The sequence below is a fragment of the Anolis sagrei genome, chromosome 1 (genome assembly GCF_037176765.1).
Source record: "Anolis sagrei isolate rAnoSag1 chromosome 1, rAnoSag1.mat, whole genome shotgun sequence".
In the NCBI taxonomy this organism is placed as follows: Eukaryota; Metazoa; Chordata; class Lepidosauria; order Squamata; family Dactyloidae; genus Anolis; species Anolis sagrei.
In genome coordinates this window covers 321,281,591-321,302,457 of record NC_090021.1, presented here as the reverse complement: position 1 = coordinate 321,302,457, position 20,867 = coordinate 321,281,591, and the positions used below count along the sequence as shown (strand labels likewise).

General features: G+C 35.7%; 1 protein-coding gene across 2 annotated transcripts in view; it reads left to right on the top strand.

Annotated features, from left to right (window-relative positions):
* Nucleotides 1-20,867, top strand: part of SETD3 (SET domain containing 3, actin N3(tau)-histidine methyltransferase) — a 67,653-nt gene that overhangs the window by 12,931 nt on the left and 33,855 nt on the right. For both annotated transcript variants that reach the window (XM_060755774.2, XM_060755763.2), the window contains exons 2-6: nucleotides 5,282-5,391; nucleotides 5,806-5,898; nucleotides 7,160-7,308; nucleotides 9,018-9,090; nucleotides 9,675-9,931. In XM_060755774.2, the coding sequence (XP_060611757.2) occupies nucleotides 5,282-5,391; nucleotides 5,806-5,898; nucleotides 7,160-7,308; nucleotides 9,018-9,090; nucleotides 9,675-9,931 (682 nt within the window). The remainder of the gene's footprint in view (nucleotides 1-5,281; nucleotides 5,392-5,805; nucleotides 5,899-7,159; nucleotides 7,309-9,017; nucleotides 9,091-9,674; nucleotides 9,932-20,867) is intronic.

Genomic DNA, 20,867 nt, shown 5'->3' with positions numbered 1-20,867 from the left:
ATCTAAATTTGTTCAATTTATTGTTGTATTTTTATGACATTCAATGTTTGTGTTTCTCGTTGTGAGCCACCTCAAGTCCCCTTGGGGAGATAGGGCGGGATAGAAATAAAGTTTTACTTACCTTACTTACTCCCAGTTCCAACTGAGATAACAAGTTTAGAAGGATTCCAGGGATGGTGGCACTGAAATTTGCTGAGAGCTACAGGAAAGCACTAGTGTGCTTGTTTCCCAGTGTATGTCATCCACTAGGTGACCAAGGCTGTTTTCCTCTCCAATCCAATCCTTTAACCAAACTGATGTCATCCAACTGTACGTGTTGTTTAAATGCAGGCTCAGGTTTACTATACAATAAGCAGCTAAGTAAAACCTTTGAATCTAGATTGTGTAAAGATTGTGTAAATGGGTAGCTGCAAATCCATCTGTTCTTATTATTAAATACACAAATTAAATGTACATATGTTGAGGAAATACATTAATTCTGAAATGTTGAAACTGGATTTCAGTTCAAATTCCAGTTTCCCCCATGTTTGTGGTTTTGACTTTTACGGATTTGATGTTAAAATGTTCTCTCTATGAACCTGAGTTTCCAAAGTTACTCATTGGTCAACTTCCTCTAGTCATGATGAAAGACAGAGAATTCTAGAGAGGTAGTATCTCTCAGATCTAAAAAAAAAACGCAATTTGCAGTTTTTTGCTTTCATGGGATCCCGTGCCCCTGATTCCAGCAAATCTGGAGAACTGGCTATAATTTATTAGCCAGTACTGATTGAATTCAGATTGATCTAAATCAGCTATTTGAAACTGATTTCCCCCCCTGCATTAAAAAAAGCAGTTCATGCTGTTAAATATCTATACATCAAACAGTATTGTCCCATTGCATGGTAAATTTCATTCCTTTGTGCTGTAACAACTTTTGCAATCCAGTGTAATTTGCTCTTACACCTTGTGTTCAGACTTTCAGCATTTGAGTCTTTGGTTTTGTAATCCCTTGAGACTTCAGAAATGACAACTAGATGTTTGTTAACTAATGTAGTCCTTGTACCATAAATATTTGGCTGCAAGCCCTAACCTTGTGCTCTACTGTAACTAAACCTAGATATTTGTAACAGCAGTAATCACTTGCTTTACCTATGTGTATGTATGTGCCTTGAAGTCGTTTTTCAGCAACCTTATGAATTTCACATGCAAGAAATACTCTGAGATGATTTGCTATTGCTTTCTTCGGAAATATAGCCTACAGAGCCCGGTTTTCTCTGACAGTCTCCCATCCAAGCATTAACAGATCTGGCCCTGCTTAGCTTCCAGATCAGAGCAGATCTGATGTCTTCGTGGTCTTTAGGTCCATTTTCATCTGCATACCATTCCTGTATTTTGGAGTACCCCCCAATTTTTCTTCCAGCTTAAAGCCCTTCTTGCTCATTACTGTGCACATCCACTACTTGCGTAATTTTAACGCCATGTTCTTAGGCAGCCTTCAAACTGCATTAAGTAGTCAGTGTAAATATGCCCTTCCTTTTACTTTGTTCTCAACATTGCAAACCAGAGTTTGGAAATAACAAATTATAATAGTGTATTAAAGTAAAGAAAAAAGGTGATAAAAATAATCTTATGGTTGCTTTACAAGTAATTGATTTTTGTGGATTATGATCCAGTTCCTCATATGCCCTAATGGAGTAAAATATTCACACCGCAGATGCAAAATGTACAGATAAATAGTTGTGTGGGCAAAATCAGATTGAAAAAGGATACAGAAAAGTACAATTGCATACTGGTCATATACCTTCAAAGACTTTAGCAGAATTTTCTAGCATATTTGGGTTAATGCACATATTTGCTAGGCTGCCAGTTGTCTGTCAGGAAAGTTGATTCTTTTGAAGATGAAGTTGTATTTTGAATAATCTTACTTTTTAATGTACTTTGTTTTCTTGTACACACTTTGGCCTTCCCTGAGTTTCACACTGAAACTGAGTAATCTGGCTATAACTTGAGCATGATCATTATTAACCTATTTACATTAATTAATAATGTATTGTAGAACATAATGAAATATAAACAACTGCATTATTATAGTCATGACGCAAAGAGGTTTTGACACATTGGTCCCTGATTTGTCCAGTGATAGCAAATGACAAACATTTTCTTTACTATAGAAAATTAAGATTGTATAGTGACTCAGTGATCCATTAATTGCAAATGTATATCATCCTGGTGCTAATAGATACATGGAACCAAGTATCTTTGTATATATAAGAGCATTTTGTTCACTGCAGTAGATGGAAACATATCATTTTGGAATCACTTTTGTTTTCCAAGCTGCAATGCATACTTTATATATACTTTTGAGTATAGAGGCAGTCCCCAACTTACAAATGACTCATAGTTACAAATGGGTGGGACAACAGAAAGTGAGAGAAATATCCCCCTAAGAAAGGAAATTTACTCCTGAAAGAGTTATCTCGAGGAAAAGGTGTCTCCACTGAAGCTGTATCACCAATCCTTGTTTCCACAAAAGCCACATTTTCAAAATCCAATTTTCACAGGGACAGAAAGTGAAGTGAAATCTTCTGAACAGGGACACAGACAGCAAAATAATCACCACAGGGGTGTTCACCCTTCCCTGTGCTATCCAAGGCGCACACACACACACACACACACACACTGGCTTGAGTACCCAGCATTGCCTGGATTATTAGAAGAATTTTTTTTTTTTTACAAAATGTACAAGGTTATGGGTGTACTACAACTCACGTCATCCCCTGAAACTCCATCAATACTTAACATTTGTAATGTGGGGAAGTTTACTCTAGATGCATCATTGGTGGGGTTCAGTGCACTCTCTGGTTGTAGAGTAAACTACAACTCCAACCATGGTGGGTCAGTCCCATCAAACCCCTCCAGTACATTCAGTTGGTCATGGGGGTTCTGTGTGCCAAGTTTGGTCCTGGTCCATCATTGGTGGGGGGCAGAGTCCTCTTTTATTGCAGGTGAACTATAAATCCCAGTACCTACAACTAACAAATGTCAAGGCCAATTTTCCCCAAAACCCACCAGTATTCAAATTTTAGCATATCAGGTATGCGTGCCAAATTTGGTGCAGATCCATTGTTGTTTGCGTTCACAGTGCTCTCTGGATGTAGGTGAACTATAATTCCTATAAATCAAGGTGAATTTCACCCAAACCTCTCCAGTACTTTTCTTTGGTCATGGGGTAATGGGCCCAGGTCTATTGTCATGTGGGTCACAGTGCTTTGACTTGATGTAAGGTGAACTATAACTTCCATCTTGTGGTGTCAATCCCCCAAATCCTCCAGTATGTTTAGTTGCTGATTAGTTCTACTCTATTTGTTGTGCAGAGTTGAAAAAGTGTAGGAAAGGGATAAGGAAGAGTCAGTGGGTGGGATCATTCAAGTTCCATACCAATGGAGAAAGTAAGAAACACTGGGATATCTGTGGTGGAGAAAACACATAACATCTAGGGTGAAATTGTCGCCGAATGAAAACATTCCTTGGGTGGTGGGCAGTATGGTGTTTGGGGAGGACATTGGCAGGGGTTGGGCTACATTTTCATGGCACTCAGTATAACCTGAAATTTCATTGGAGGGAGGGCTTTTTTGGTGGCTCCTCAGCAGTGTGGCTTAAAGCTGTTTGTGGAAGTGGAAGCTTGTCAGTGGAAGTGGACACCCCAGCCACACCCATACATACAAATTTTCACTTTTATTATGGAGATAGATAGATATGGCTGGAATCACATTTAAAAAAATTCTGTTTCAACTTACATACAAATTCAACTTAAAAACAAACCAACATGACCTATCATGTTCATAACTTGGGACCACCTGTATTTCACATTTACAAATGTATTATTTGATCATTATTATTTGGACATATTTTTTATTAATTATATAAAACATTTTCTAACTACAACCCGAACCTCTGCTGTAAACACATTTGCCCTTTTTTTTTTGTAAAGTGCTGTTTACATGGATAGCTCTATATACATAACAGTGAAATTGTATGTGTTCTCTTATAATATCCTAATATTCTAACATTTGTATTTAAATAACTTCATTCCTTTTTAGCTGTGTTGTAATTATTTTCTTTGCTTTGCTTTTATGATGTCTCTGGGATATTATATTTGCATAGATATAGTGAGTTGTACATCAATTCAGCTTCGGAGTAAGAAACATTTTGCCTAATACAACCATAATATATCTTTGCTGGAGTCACCCAGTAATAAAGGTGCAAAATCATACACAGGCAAACGTAAATTTATTTGCTGCAAAAATATTTATTTATTGCAAATGAGTGCCTTTTGGGGGAAGATATTGAATGCACATTTTTGTTCACTAAAGGTGGTGTGTGGGAAGGAAGAAAATATATTTGTATCTCATTAAGGAGAGATTTTCAGTGGAACAGAAGTTCAAAGCTAAACACAACACAAGAACTTTGCCTGTGACAGCGAGTGGGAGATTGGTTAAACTCTTGCTTCTTTGTGCCAAGTTTGCTGCATCCTCTATTTTTGGATATGTACTTTAGGTACATGTACCCAAACACATTTGTCACCATTAATAGTTTCTTCTTTAGAGAAGAACTCTAGTTTTCCAAGATAAAGCACTTTAAGTGGTGGTTGCTTGTTCAGCTAGGCGTTACTTTTCCTAATTCATTGTCTCAGCCTTTAATGTGTAAATTTAAATGTATTGAAATCAATTGATATTCAGAGTTAATAAATAATAGACAAGTATACTGTTTCTGTAATAATACGTGTGTTGTTGAATGTTTTAATACTGCTGCTTATTTCTCTGCTGCTAAAGAGTATCTGTTTTTATGAGGATGAAGCCCGATTTCATTTATTCATGTATTTATGCTAGCCAAATGTGTGCGATGTGCAGTTCTGCCCATAATAGCTATCAGTGCTTTGCACTTCAATTTTATGCGTTGCTAGTGTGGTTTAAAACAGTTATTCTAGAACAGTAGTTCTCAAATTTTAATATTCCAGGTGTTTGTTTACTTCTGCTATCAGCATTCAAAATCATTGGTCGTCTGGACTTCTGGTACATGAAACCCCAAATATTTGAAATAATAACACCTGAGAATCACTGTTCAAAAGTATTATTTTTTTCCAAAAAGTCTTCACATTATGTGTTTACCTACCATTGTTTTCCCCTCCCAAGAGATACAGTGTGTTGGCATCTGTGATTAAAGTGAATTTGATAAGTACCTATTTAAAAGGAAAGCATAGATTTTAACAGGCAATCTCTGTTTATTTTCCTAATTGTTAAAGTTCAAAGATGGGGAAGAAAAGCAGAGTGAAAACACAGAAATCAGGCACTGGAGCCACAGCTGCAGTCTCTCCAAAAGAAATGCTGAATTTGATTAGTGAATTATTACAGAGTAAGTATATTAACCCAAGCTACTGGAATGGGGATAACAAATAAGTTAAGCGAATATGCTGAAGTAATATAATTTAGCCACTCCACCTATTTTTATAGGACAGTTTCTACTGATTTCAGTAGAGATGCCCATGTAAACCATCATTTTTAATATAAAACACTGTATGCAAGTAATATTTGTCTTGTTTTTAGAGTGGAATTGGGTTGTTAAGTTTGTACTGCCATCAAATTTAGTTTGTGGCTTAGACAAATTAAAGTTCTACCAGTGCCACACTTACAATATATCCTGCCCAATAATGAATTATTTCTAATGAAATTTAACATGTAAATCTGTGTCTGATGCTCTCTTACAACTTAAGAGGAGGAAGAAAGCACAATTTTAGTGAACAAAACATTTCATTCTTTATTCTTCAAGAATGCAGCAGTCCAACTCCAGGTCCTGGAAAAGAGTGGGAAGAATATCAGCAAATTCGAGCTCTTGTTGAAAGAATTCGCAAAAAACAAAAAGGTAAGCAACAAAAATACTGAAATACCAGAAATAATACTGGCTAAATATGAAGATGTTTTAAACCCATTCTCATTATATTTGTAAGCTCTTCCTTTAAAACAAGTGATTTTTTTTAAAAAAATGTCTAGAAAGCTTGCAGTTGTTCACCAGTTCCATATTTTAATTTGCTTACAAGCTTATAGAATCTTCAAGAATTATTGGTATTTGACTTTTAAACCAAAGGTTATGGATGAGAAACATCTTAAAGCAAGTAATTTTTACATCAGAATGTATATGCCATTGAAATAATTGTTAAAGCAAAATTAATATGGAATTTTCGCATTTTATAACAATGTAAAGTAAGAACTCTAGTAAATTGGTGTTGTATTTCTATTGACAATCTTGATGTCTAGTTTTTATTTCATTTTTTCCTTCCTCTGATTTGTGGCATAACAATTACAAAAATCTAATCAGAATGTATTCTTAGTGTGGGGAATTATAATTGCAAAATGGCACATGTGGGAAGAAATCAACATTCAGTTTATATGGTGGAAAACAATTCTTATATTGGTCACTTATGAATTCCACATGCATATTTTCTGAAAAAGTGTGAACAGCCTGGACTTACTACTCTAGAGACTTTCTTCTGATTTATATAAGGAATTATAAATTAGGAAAACAGTACATTGAAATAGTATTGGTAGTAAAATATATATTTTGAGCATACAATATTACAATAATCTACAGTTTCAATGAACAATTCTCATTTTGAAACTTTCCCTGATAATGTAACCTGCCAGTTTCAGTGTTTCTTCATATTGTCATTGCTTTGTAAGATGGTTCTAGATATATAGAGAGATTAGACTATAGTGTTATTATATCCTTAGTGGAATATCAATAAGTGAGACTTGCAACACCCTGCCCCAGATTTCAAGAAATTTCAAAAAATCAAAATTACAAGGAAATATTAATTTGACACAGATTTCAGATAGGGCATCAAAGGTGGTTGATATTTTACTTTCTGATATATAAAGCCAAAAGTCACAGAATTGTGAGGAGTTTGAGAGTTGCATATACTCACTTCTTATAAAGACAGTTGTATTTTAGATTAAATATTAAAGATTTTGGGTTAAGTGAAGCTGCTATGATACAGAGACACATTCTGCATTACATTTTTTCAAGAGGACAGTAGAGACCAAATAGTTATGAATTCAGTTTGCATACTAAGTAGTATAGATGATTCACCATGTGGGTTTCTCTCTGTCATTAAATATGTACTTAGGTTTGTCTGTTGTGTTTGATGGTAAAAGAGAAGATTATTTCGCTGAACTAATTAAGTGGGCCAGAGAGAATGGTGCATATACAGAGGGTTTTGAAGTGGCTAACTTTGGAGACGAAGGCTTTGGTTTGAGAGCTACAAGAGAGATAAAAGTGAGTATAACATAACTTTGCTAACAATATTGAAAATGTAAAAAGATGCTAAGTTTAAAAGTGGAAATCATGCAATCTTGGGTAGCTTCGTAGAGATCCTGTCAAGAGTCTGGAGTTCACATAAAAAGAACATACCCCCACCCCAAATGCAAAATTTTTGGAGGGTGCAGTTTTACACACTTGACATCCTCTCTGACTTTCTAAAACAGCAGATCACTCCCCAGTTGTCTAAAAGTAACTCCCAGTTCCTAGAAAGTTACTTCTAGTAGTCAAAAATTGCAGTGAAATAGCAAAGAGCTGATAATGGCCTCCCAACAATCCATTCTTGTGCACATGACTTCTCTTGTTCCTCTGTTTTGGGAAATAAAAAACTAGGTTATGCAACTAGTTTGCATACCTGTCCCATTGTTTTATCCAAACCTTGACAGTGGCCAAGAACAGGGTTATTGTTTGTTTTTGTAGGTTAGCAGGTTTGTTTAAAGGACTGGCTTTGTAAGATCACAACATTCTGATTATTTGTTGAGGAGTGCACAAATAGGGTGCAGTTGTCTCAGTTTGGTCTCCACTGTGGCCTCCTCATCTTCCAATTACTGTGTTCTTGGCCAGGACACTTTTTTCATTTATTAAATTTATATTTCACTTTCCTTTTCAAGAACACCAAGTGTCTTATATAAAATTACTACATTTTCTCTCTTCCTGGCAAGAGCTAATGTAATTCCAGGGAATTGCTGCTTTCATCAGAGCTTCAAATCACACTGTATTCTTCTTGTGTTTTGTGTCTGTATCATTCAGAAACACTTGATATCGTGCCCTACAGACAACGTGAACTTCTATAATTTCAGATACTAATCTGGAAGAAAACATGTAAACTCCAAATTTTAGTTTGTTATACTACTATGAGAATTGTTGTGTAAAGTGTATTATGTTGAATTTTAAATTTTAGCTTCCACTACTGTTTTAGTAAATGATTTAGGAGCTCCATTATCATTTTTGTCATACTATTTAGAATGTAATGGTGTTTATTTTTTACTTAAAATGTGTGTGTTGTAAATTGAAGTTAAGTGGGCAGCCATCCACTTTCAGGAATTCAACCTTTTCTTCATCCCTCTGTTCCTACCACTAAAAAGCTGTTAAGGGGAATAAACCCAGATCTTTTCTGTTGCCTGATGCTTCCTGCACTGCTTCCCAGCTGGAAAGCACAGCATGATGTCCGCTCGAGTGGCCATTGCTTCAGCTTTCTTGTCACTTTGAGAAAAGGGCAAGAAGAAAGGATGACCATGTGTTAAAGAGTTCAGTTGCCTTTCCTGGCTAGCAAATAAAATATGTGGTCCTTGAACAGCTGCTAGCTAGGATTGGATGTCATCGTTTGAAACCACATGGTTGTCGTTTAAATTTGCCTGCAGCCTAAAGGCAAAAGAGACAACCACAGCAAGTTTTGCAGCCTGTCTTTCCACAGACAAACAGCAATAGTTAGTTAACAATTTTTGTGACTAAGATACTTATGAGATAGGAAAGATATCTGAAAATAATGGCTACTTGTCAGCCAGGTGGTACTTCCAAAGGCTGGTTTATGACATGTATAAAAGAAGACGAGCAACATTCCCAATTATATGTGCTGTCTGTTTACTTGACTTAAAAAAATGTAGGATTAGTAGAGACCACATGTCCAACCCACTAAAATACTATTGAACTTTTTTGTTGCTTTTTAGGGAGAAGAACTCTTTCTCTGGGTTCCCAGAAAGATGCTTATGACTGTTGAGTCAGCTAAAAATTCAGTCTTGGGTAAGAGGAGCTTGCAAGTGTGTTTCCATATATTCATACATATTGAGGAGATGTTCTTTATCAGCATGATACTGAATCATCACATAGAATTGATTAGTATATGTTGGGTAAATGGTAAATCTAGATTTCTGAAACGCTTTTCGTTTCTAACTGTGGAAAAGGGAACAAATTAATACCTTAAATTTTACTTTTCTATTGCTTCACATCTTTCCATCTCTGAAGATTGCCACTGCAGAGATGAATTTCATTCATATACACCCCCATTTCATCCATACTAAATCCTATGAAGGCCATGTTACATGCACAAATCACAATAATAACTATGGGAAATTAGCTGAGTCCTGGGTTATAGAAATGTTGCATTGAAATGCATAAATCACTTTTTGTAAAAGAGTTTGGCAGTGCCTTGTAAATTTTAGACAAGTTGTCATGAAAGGGGAAAATTCAAGTTTCATACATGTTACTGCAAGACCCACTTCTTTTTGTTAGAGATTTGTTTTCTTTTTGAAAAATGGCAATTTCATATGTATTTGGTTTTGCTGTTTTGGAGAAACTGAGATTTTCTTATGGGTTGTTTCCTTTAGGATCCTTATATTCTCAAGACCGTATTCTCCAAGCCATGGGCAACATTACACTAGCATTCCACCTACTTTGTGAACGATGCAACCCCAGTTCTTTCTGGCTGCCTTACATCCAGACTCTCCCAAGTGAATACAATACTCCTCTTTATTTTGAAGAAGAAGAGGTTCAGTATCTTCAGTCAACTCAGGCCATACTTGACGTATTCAGCCAGTATAAAAACACTGCTCGACAATATGCTTATTTCTACAAAGTTATCCAGGTAAGAGAGTATAGAAGAGAAGCTGTGTTATATATGATCATAGGGACATCAAACTTTTTTTAAAGCAGCCTAAATTTCTAGAACAACGGGTCAAACAAAAATGGCTCTGAGGGGTCATTCCCTTTGTAGGAATATGTCCAGCTTCTTGTCTAAGTAGTTCAACTCTTCCAGCCTAAGTAGTTCAACTACAATTGCTTACACAAAAGTAATCCACTTCAGAGTCCGGGTTGGTAGTGCCAGACAACAGTGCTGGTGGAGCCATTATTTTCTTGTGCCGTATGAAGTGGTCTATATGAGACCTTGAGAGCATTAAGCATAATTTTCACTTCTTAAATAAATAGGGTTCCTGTTTAGTACATGAACATCCTGGAGTACACCATAACCACTGGTTCAGAGCTTTAATTTTAGGATTTGTGAAATACTTGAGTACTGCAAGGTTTTGGTTTGTTTGGGAGTATGCAGAGAAGACTCAGCATTGTTGTAGATAATCTAGAATGTTATGGAGAGAGGACGTTTGTGCATGGTAGCAGACTTGTCTTTGGTGACAGGAGGTCAGGCAATTTTGACTGGTATTTATTAGGAATGTGCAATATTTTCGGAAGCTTTATACGTCGTAAGAAAATTCTTTAAATCTGTACATCCAAAGCAATATCTGACATGTGGGTATGGCCTGTGCCAAAAACTTTACAATTGAAACATACCCAATACATTGTAGTTTCTAAATCTTGGAAGGCTCCCTCCCAAAGTCAGCTTCATTTTCATGCCAAGAAAGTAAAGGAAAGCCAGAAAGGCTCCCATTCCTCTGTAAATTAATGACCTCTTGCCATTAGGAAAAAGAAATAAGTGAGAAAGGAGAGTTCCCTGGGAAGAAGCACAGAATTCTGGGAAATGTAGTTTGGAAAGGCAAGGAGCCCTTTGCCAGAGAATTCAAAAGGCCCTGCCATAAACTACATTTCCCAGAATGCATCAGCATCATAAAGCCCCAGTCAGGCTTGGGGGAGAGAAAGATTTGCCCCTCTGTAGCCAGCCAGAGTTCCAATAGTTGGTTAATATACTACCCTATGATTTGTTCCTGGATTATAAGTACTATTTTCTAATTGGTTCTATCATAAAAATGTGGAAAGTTTATTAAACTGCAAAAACTTTGTCTTTGTGGGAGGTACATAGTGTGATTGTTTTTCAATGAATATTGCATCATTGAGTCTCAACCATTTCAACATAGTTTGTGTCACACAAACAAGATTTCTGGAGTAGAACAACTACTTTCAAAGTAAGGATTACACCATTAAACATTAAATAGCACTTTCAAACTAGGAACATGTTTTCTTTATTATTAAAAAATGTTTATAAAAACTTTGAATATTCCTCAAAAATGAGTGGATAAGTGAAATTTTCTGAAATTTGTTGGGCTTGCAGTGGTAATTGTCTTCTACCAATGTAGCAAGTTTCACCCCAATAACTGTAGAAATGAAGAAGAAAAGAGCCACTGAAGTTTCCCCTATTATAATAATTATGAGCAATTACTATAACGAAGAAATAATAAAAATTCATTTTTCTAATTATACGAACAAATTTTCACTAACAATTCTTTTGAAACAGTTTAGAAACAAAGTGCCAGCACCTCCTCGTTTTGTAATGACCTTTGAAACATTTTTTTATCCATTGCACACGCCTAGAATTTATGGCTAGAGGTTGATACGCTTGTGTACTTGCTTTTGTTCCAGCACATACCTCTGCAATCTTTGTTTGCAGAGGTGAGATGTATTAGGTGTTGTTGCCATCAGTCCTGAGAGTATATTTCAAAAATGGGATCTTTCGGGGGGGGGGGGGGGAAAGAGCCTTGTAGCTGTTTCCCAGATGCACTAGCCACAATACCGTTCTCGCTGCCAAAACGGTCTTGTACCACCTGATCATCCATTCTTAAATCACTGCCTTGCCGTTTCTCCTCCCCATTGTACCTAGTTTATGGTACGAGTACTGAATAATCAAGGTGTTATATTGTGGTATTAGAAAATAAATGCTGTGTGCTGATATTAGGCTTCAGTTTGCTTATTTTTTTAAAAAATAATAATCATAGAACAACTTCTTATGGTTATTGCAAAAATGCTTCCAGTATAGAGATGGGTGTATCTTGTAACCAAAGTGTTTCAATTATTTCTATTTAATGGGGCAGAATCTCAGTTGAAACATAATCTACTTCCTGCCTCTGTTTATTGAATTATAATGTCTATTTACGATTATTTAGAACTTTTTTAATATTTTAAAATGGAAGTTTTGTACATTATGTTATAAAAGTAGGTTAGACAAAATAGTCCCGGGTTGCCTTTAAAGCTACATGAGATTTGAAAGAAAAAACAGGATATGAAAAATAGCAATGCAGTACTAGGTTTCCATAGTATCAGTGATCTCCTGAGCATAGTCCCTTCCTCCGTTTCAAGTTTTCTGTTTATACAAAGACTGTCTTGTTTTGTGCTTTATAAGTCTAGGTTGCTCTAAAGTTCCAGAATTATCACTTCATGGTATTTGTAATTTGGGCAATTCAAATAATCTTTGGCGAAATCTAATCTGTTTGTAATAGAACTATGAAGGATTGGAAGATTTTTATGTCTTATTTCGGAACAGAAGGTGCTATAATAATTACATGCCAATGTCACAGATAAGTTCCAGCATTGAAAAAAGAAAACTGGCAGCACATAGCATCTAGTTTTGCTTTAACTGTTAGGTTAACCAACCTTCATGCTTGCCGTATGTTACCCTAGTACTCAATCCATAAAGTGTACTGTGGAATGACTTGCTATTTAGACTATAACTTGTATATAATGCTGGTATTTAAGAGGAGACAAGGTTATTATTAATTTACAATAATTCTTGAATGATGAATGTTTCTGATAAATGGAACAATGATGTGTGTGTATGCGTACCTGAAATGTATGTTGCACCTGAAATCATTTTGTATTCAAGCAGTATTTTGCTGTATCTAAATTGCAGAAATGTTGTTTATCTCAAACTTTGGAAACTAGCTAAGATTCAGCTAATGGAGCTGTTTAAACAGAAGTTGGATGGCTATCTCTCATGGACAGTTTGGCTGTAGATTTCTTCATTGACAGGAGATTGCAGTGTTTGAATGCTGTGGCAGTGTATGGATATCTGAACTGGATGTTTCTGATTTTGGTATTTAATTATGTTTACTCGAGAATCCTATCTGCTTCCTCATTGCTGCCTTCCCAAGTCGTAGACTTTTTCTGATTTCATGACTAACGTCTCTATTTTGATGAATTAATAAAGATTTTGTTTAACCATTTCATTAGTTTTGCCACACTTTAAAATTAGATAATTGTGTCATTTTGTTATCTTAATTAATTCAATATAGCCTGCTTTGCTTTGATCAGTAGTGGGGTTTTTTTATTTGCTTTATTTATTTACTTTGTTTTTATCCTGCCTTTCTCCCGATGTAGGTTCAATATTATTCTGACTTTGCTATTCTCCTTTAATAACACAGTATTACCTACATATCTTAAATAGTTGATGTTCCGTTCCCCAGTTTTTTGCCTCTTCCTTCTTTTCTAATCCTGCTTTATGTATGTTACGTTCTGCTGATAAATTAAACATTTAGGATGATAAAATGCAGCCTTTTCTGACCCACTTGTCAATTTGAAATCATTCAGTTTTTCAAATTGTGTTCTAACACTGTCTTCTTGTCCTGAATATAGGTTATAGATCAAGATTTTGGCACACCAGTTTCTTTTAGAGCATATCATAATTTATCATGATCTTCACAATCAAAGACTTTATTTTCATCTATGAATCACAATTTGATTTTCATCTGAAATTTTTTGGTGTGTTTCATTATCCAACATATAATATAGTACAATGTAATATATAATATTAATATTGTGCTATGATAACAATATAATATATTGTATTTACTTTTTACTTGTAAGCCGCTCTGAGTCCCCTTCGGGGTGAGAAGGGCGGCATATAAATGTCATAAATAAATAAATAAATAAATATTTTGCAATATAGAATCATAGAGTTGTACGGACCATCCAGTCCAACCCCCTGCCAAGAAGCAGGAAAATCACATTCAAAGAACTATTGTAGGTAGTACTTCTTCACTGAGCCCAGCGTAGGTATCCCTCCCTCCATATATGGGATGTGGTTGGGAACCTTGGAAAAGCTCATAGGATAGTAGCTGGATCTTTTATATTTTGCTCTTCATCTGCCCAATAGGTCACATTTTGTTCTCACAACAGCCTCGTAAGTTTGATTAGACTCAAAGATAATTACTGACACATGGCTGTATTTTGAACTGCATTTCTCTTAGCCCAGCATTCTCTTCTTGCACCACAGAAATTCTCTGATTTAGTTAGCTTAAGAAGTAAAGTGGTTTGAGGTGTTAAAACTGGTATTATTTTGAGGCATCAGATGTATGTTTCATTAGGTTATAAAAGCAGTGGGGAAAATGACCAGATTTTAATAGGATAGTTACAGACCTTTGATGTAAACAGTATGGATATTCTGAATGCTGAGGTTGCTTCTTCCTTTTACAGTTTCTGTCAGTTGACTTTTAGTTTGGTTTGACAGCTGAAAGCAGGTGTGAGGTTGCACAGACAAAAATAGTCTTTGCGCAATGCAAAGGCCCACACTGACACCATTTAAATGCATGTACTGGTAATTTGATGCCTAGAATGTAAATAAGGACTTTGGCCGTGTCTCTTAATATGACAAATTGGTTATTAGGCTTATATGCAAGTTTTTTTCAGGAGGGCTTTCCCCCTACTTTGCTCTGATTTCTACTTTTATATACAGACACACACATGCAGACACACACCAGATGTGGGCATGTTACTACCATTAGGATTTTATGGATATTGAATGTGTTCAGCAGAGTGAATACAGTCTGAATGTTTATTGCATAGTGCTGGATTCTTTGTGCCCTGAAATGTGTTGTGATAAGCACAAGAGGGAGCTATATAGTTTCCGAATGTTCAGAGTGAGATTTCTTGCTTTTGGAGATGGATGTTTCAGTATGTTTTATAATAGAATGTACAGTGGTTTCCTGTTTTAACTTTCCCTCCTACTTCACATGTTTGCAGATGTCTTTAGAGAATTTTTGCATATATTGCAAAATGGTGCTGTTTAGCCCATAACATACACAGCAGTTCACTGTCAGCTGTATTACTTCTCTGCAAGATTGGAAGAGGAAAGACAAAGGGGATTGTGAATGATGGAGGTGCTTCATTTTCCTTTATAGTTACAAAACATTTTAGCATAAGTATTGTTTACTAAATGATATTATGTCTCTGCTGTCAACTATAACACCCAAAAATGATTCTTCCATCATTTCACTGTCATTTGTTTTGCTAACCAGGTGCAGAGCACCAAAGTGTCTCTCATTTCACAATGCTTTTTTGTTTCAAAATGCATGCATACTTCTGCCAGTTACTTTTCACTTTTGCACTAATAATATCTTTCTCAATATCTGTCCCTTCAGAGGGGGCTAAGTGCTGTAGTGACAAAGCCAGATCACAGTCTAGGCAGTGCCTTTCTCCTTACTATGTGGCAAATGCAGTGTGTACCCATGTTTAATGTCATTGCCAAATCAGCAAAAAAAAAAGTTTCCTAAAATCTGAGGTGTTCTGCTAGTATAATTCATGCTGGAATGTAAAATGTGGAGAAAAGAGTTATGCATACATGTTAGCCAGGGAGAACTTAAATTGCAAGACTGGAATTAGATCCCTGTTGTATTCTGTGAAGGACTAAATGCCAAAACATATATGCCCATCAGAAGCAGTGTCCATTCATGTACAGAGGAATAAATGTTGGAGGCTACAGACAATGTGGTCACTGTTGCCCATTTTTGGTCTAAAGAATTTAGCTGCTTGTGCTCCTTCTGCTTTTATCAGTTTTATACTACTTTATGCAATGCTCTTGATACGAAATAAATAAAGTCTCCATTATTACAGACTCCAATAATAGAATGTCTGTGTCCCATACTTCTTCAGGGAGAAAGATACTTCCTTTCAACCACATGTAGTTTGGAGTGGCCTGGTAAGCTGTTTGATGGTGTCATGTGCCTCAGGTTATTGGATGTGGAGAACCAGCAGTATTGTTTTCATATGTGCCAAAAACCAATACTCTATGTGTGCCGATTAGTTTTTTTTCTCTTTATTGTAGTTTCCCCAGACATCAGGAGCACAGGGACCATCACTATGAGTTGCAGAGGTGTAGATGACCATTTACCATTAGTGATATAAAATGAAGGAAGTACTCTACATGCTCATTTTTTCTTTAATTTGCTTTTGAAATAGTTCTGGGTGCCAGAGTAAAGGTTTCTATTTTGGTATCTGTATGTCCAGTTGACAGTCAAATTTTGTTTTGCTGCTTCAGTCATTTTTGTACTAGCCTCATATTAATTACCAGTGTGTTGTGGAGTACTGACCAGGAGCATCCATGAAAATGTAGAAGTATACTAAATCCTATTGTGCAGCATCACTCCAGCTTTCCTTATAAGATCCACTGTAGGAATGGACAACTTTTCAAGGACCAGGCCCGTTTCCTCCAGCTGACCCATCATAGACACACCATCACCTTGCTACCTAAAAGCAAGTTGTTCTCTCAAAATTGCACTGGAATCCTCTTTTAAAAAATCAATTTGCAGTCCCAGAAGTCCTTGAGGCCTGTTTATTTTTTTTATTTTGCTGCTAAATGTAATTTTCCTAAGGCTTTCCCCCCTGAAAAAACCCTTTTAAGAATCATGATATAACTGGCTGGAAGGGAAACCAAGAAGGCTCTGCTCAAGAAGAGAACCATGTGTGGTTTGCAAGATGCCTTTGGCATCCTCTTACACTTTTCAATCAGAAGTGTGAAATCTACAGAAACGGGTAAGATATAGAAACCAAGGGCCTACAGATTGTAGTTGTATCTAATAGCCGAATGCTATTTTTACTACAAGGAAGACTATCATTAATATGATTCTGAATATATGCAGATTGTGCTTTCCTTTCCACTCAGAGTGTGACATCCTGTCCCTCTTAAAGAATTGAAGCAAAGGACTAATAAAGTAGTTGGCCTTGCTTCACAGCTCCTCTGACAACACTTCCTCCATTTTCTTGGCATATGAATGCGTAGCAAGCAAATCCAAGGTTAAGAGTAGGGGCACTGCCTTTTCCTCTCTCTCCCAAAGAAATCCAGTCCAAGTTTTTCTTTCTCCCCTGCAATAATTTTCCTTCATAATGTAGTCATCTTATATATAAAAAGTTTCTCAGTCAGCCCCACAGAGAAGAATTAAAGAAGTAAAGGTGTAGCTTTGAAATTGCACACTCAAATCAATTACTAAAGCAAAGCTTCCTTCTTGAAATAATCTGTTTGCAGCTGAACTAATACAATGCATGGACATTTTGGCTTGGGAGGTATTTGGAAATAATGTATTCACACATTGAGGGATGGAGGATGAATTTTTCTTCTTTATTTGACATTCCAAAAAGAGAATATTTCTGGTGACAGGAAGAAAAAGATACAGCATGAGTGCAGCAATTGTGCACAATGAAAGGGAGAAAAATAAAAATAGAAAATCAAGTTTAGTATCCCTTAACTAAAGTTGGTTTTGAGGGTGGGGGTGAGGTTTCACATACATTCATAATGGCATTTCTTGAAGATGGGATCCAATACCAAACATGTATGGTTCATACACACCTTATACACATAACCTGAAGTAATTTTATACACAATATTTTTGAATGTTGGAATCCCAAATAAGGGATGTGTAACTTGCACCTATCCCTCCCCCTCTTCATTATTTGTAGAAGGAAATCCTACCAAATGGCATTTCAGAATTAGGAAAATGCAAAGTCCATCCTAACAATCAAATTTTGTTTTCTTGTTCAGCTGCTACATTACAATTTACTAAGTTCGTGAAGTGTACTACTGAATGATTAGATGTCTAGATTATAACTTGTACTCAATGTTTGTTCATTCATGCTGATCAAATTCAAATACTTATTTTATCCTGGTTTGTTCTTGAGCATGGCTCCAATTTATTGTCTTATGAGTTCTGATCTGAAATAGACTCAAGGAGTGAATTCCCTGCATTTTTTAAAAAAATAAGCTGTCCACATACAAACCCAGTGTTGAAATATGATTTTAAAAATTATGTTAAGAAACCAGGCCTAAAACACAGTGAAATATAATTAACCACTGAAAACACTTTAGCAAATAAAATGGTTTGAACTGGTGCTTAAATAATTGTAGTGTTAGTGTCAGTCATACTTCCAAAGGATAGTACCTGATAGTTTGGGCATCATAACTAAGAAACTTTTCTCTTGCTAACTAATAGCAAAATATAGATGACACAGTAAGCAAGAATGAGAATTTCTGGGAATGCTGGCTTACCATGATATACATAGTAGGTCACAATACACCTAAGGTACTTGGAGAATGGTAATTTATTTTTGTGAGCCAGACAAAACACAATGATTGTTAAATGAGTCTTTTCATGACATACCACTTTTAAGAAGTATGATTTTATCACCAACACTTCTAATAGTTTTATTACCAGGCATATCAAAAGTCATTGGGGTTTTGTCCATATTAGTAATGCTAGCCACAATAATGTCTTATAAATAAATTTATGGAATGAAATAATCTTTTCATCCAACTCTTTCAGCAGTTTCTGTGGTATCATTCTTTGCTGCTGAAGACATAATCCATAACATTTCATGAACCATGTACACCAACCAGCTGATGCTTTAAATCAGGGGTCCTCAAACCTTTTTAACAGAGGGCCAGGTCACAGTCCCTCAAACTGTTGGAGGGCCGGATTATGATGTGAAAAAAACATGAATGAATTCCTATGCAAACTGCACATATCTTATTTGTAGTGCAAAAAAACACATGAAAACAATACAATAATTAAAATGAAGAACGATTTTAACAAATATAAACTTAGTATTTCAATGGGAAGCGTGGGCCTGATTTTGGCTGATGAGATAGGATGGTTGTTGTTGTTGTGTGCTTTCAAGTCATTTCAGACTTAGGTTGACTGAGCGAGGGCCGGGTAAATGACCTTGGAGGGCCGTATCCGGCCCCCAGGCCTTAATTTGAGGACCCCTACTTTAAACTTCATTCAGGTTTCTGAGTGTTTTTCTTTTTTTGCCTTCTGAAGCACTCTTATCCAAATGCTCAGGCAAATCATCATGTAGCCTTTTTGTCTGCATTCATTCAATCATTTAGATAATTTTCCATTGCATTGAACAGTACAGGTTTGTGATGCATCAGTTTCTTTCATCTTGCAATTTTTGTAGTTTTGCCTCCTTTTTCCCTCCAGTCTCTAATGTGTTTTTCATTGATGCCAAATTCTACAGTTACTGGATTCTTTTACACGTTCAGTAACTTTCATTTTGAACAATGCCATGTAGGAAGCTTCTTTTTCTTTTCAGAAATCATTTTGCAAGGAGCATGAAGTTGTAATTCTGTTTTGTATTACAATAATAACTATGGGATTTATTGTAGATTCATTGTAGGATTTATTGAGATATTAAACACATATAAATAAAACCTTCTTTGCTGGTGATGATTACAAGCCGGTTGGAAGTAATGGAAGTAAAACATGCAGGCAAAATGGCTACTAGTTCATCATAACTTGCCGGATAAAGATGCTTCAGAGGGCAAAAGGAGAGAAACATTCCTCAATCAAAGGTATTACACAACACCTTTTTTGCTACTTGGTTGTAATTGCCTTGTCTTAAGAGACTGCTGCTAATTTAACTCCTATGGAAACAAGCCTTGACTTTCAGGATGGATTTCTCAATATATAGTCTTTATAGCAATTGCTTTTGAAACCTTATGTTTACACATGTTAATGCTTCTGGAATTTTAAATTTTAAATTGTTTTAAATATGTTATTAGCAACCTTGAGTCTCATTATTTAGAGAAAAACAAGATATAAATTACAAAGTTTTTTAAGCAAAAAAAAAGAGTAAGCTTTAGGCAGTTACTTCAGCAACAGGCCCCCAGAAGCAAGATTTTAGAATTCTTGGTTGAGGCTTCAAATAGACCTCACTCCTAGGATAAAGTACCTTTTAATTTTGAGGTCTTTCAAAAAGATCTCAGGCAAGAAACACATTTGTATCCTGGCAGGGGTGTTGTACAGATGCAGATAACTCACAATACTAGAGCAGCAACATGCTTAAGACTGCACCAGCAAAGCCTGGGTTTGACTGGATGAACCAGACCTAGCACTGTGAGATGTGCAACTAAGCTTTGCAATGATATGTAGAAATTGATATGCGTGCACACCATAATGATGTTCAAATCACTTGTAATCATTTATTTATTTATTTACGACATTTATATGCCGCCCTTCTTACCCAGAAGGGGACTCAGAGCAGCTTACAAGTTATATGTAAATACAATATATTATATTATTAGCATAGCACAATAGTAGTACCATACATTCCCATATTGTACTATACCACTATACTGTAATATTATTAGTAATATTACATGTAATATGAAATATATAATTATTATATTGTATTATTAGTATAGTATTACATTATAATATTATCAATATTATATTTTATACAATATATTATATTATCATAGCACATCAGTAATATATTAATACTATAATATATTACATTAATATATATAATATATATCCAGATCCATAGGGAAATGAATTCTGGGTAATTTCCCAAATGCCAGAGCCTATCAATTGGATCATTTAGAAAGAAAGCATTTAAAAATATATATGTTTTCTCAGGCCAGTAATAGCCAGTGCATATAGACCAGGGTTAATACATTTATAAGGAATAAGGAACTGTGCTATATTATACACCCAAGCATTTAGGAGAAAGGCCTCAATCAGATACCACAGTATCACATCTAAACAAAAGCTAGAGATGCCATGATTGGCAGTGGCTCATGCATAAGT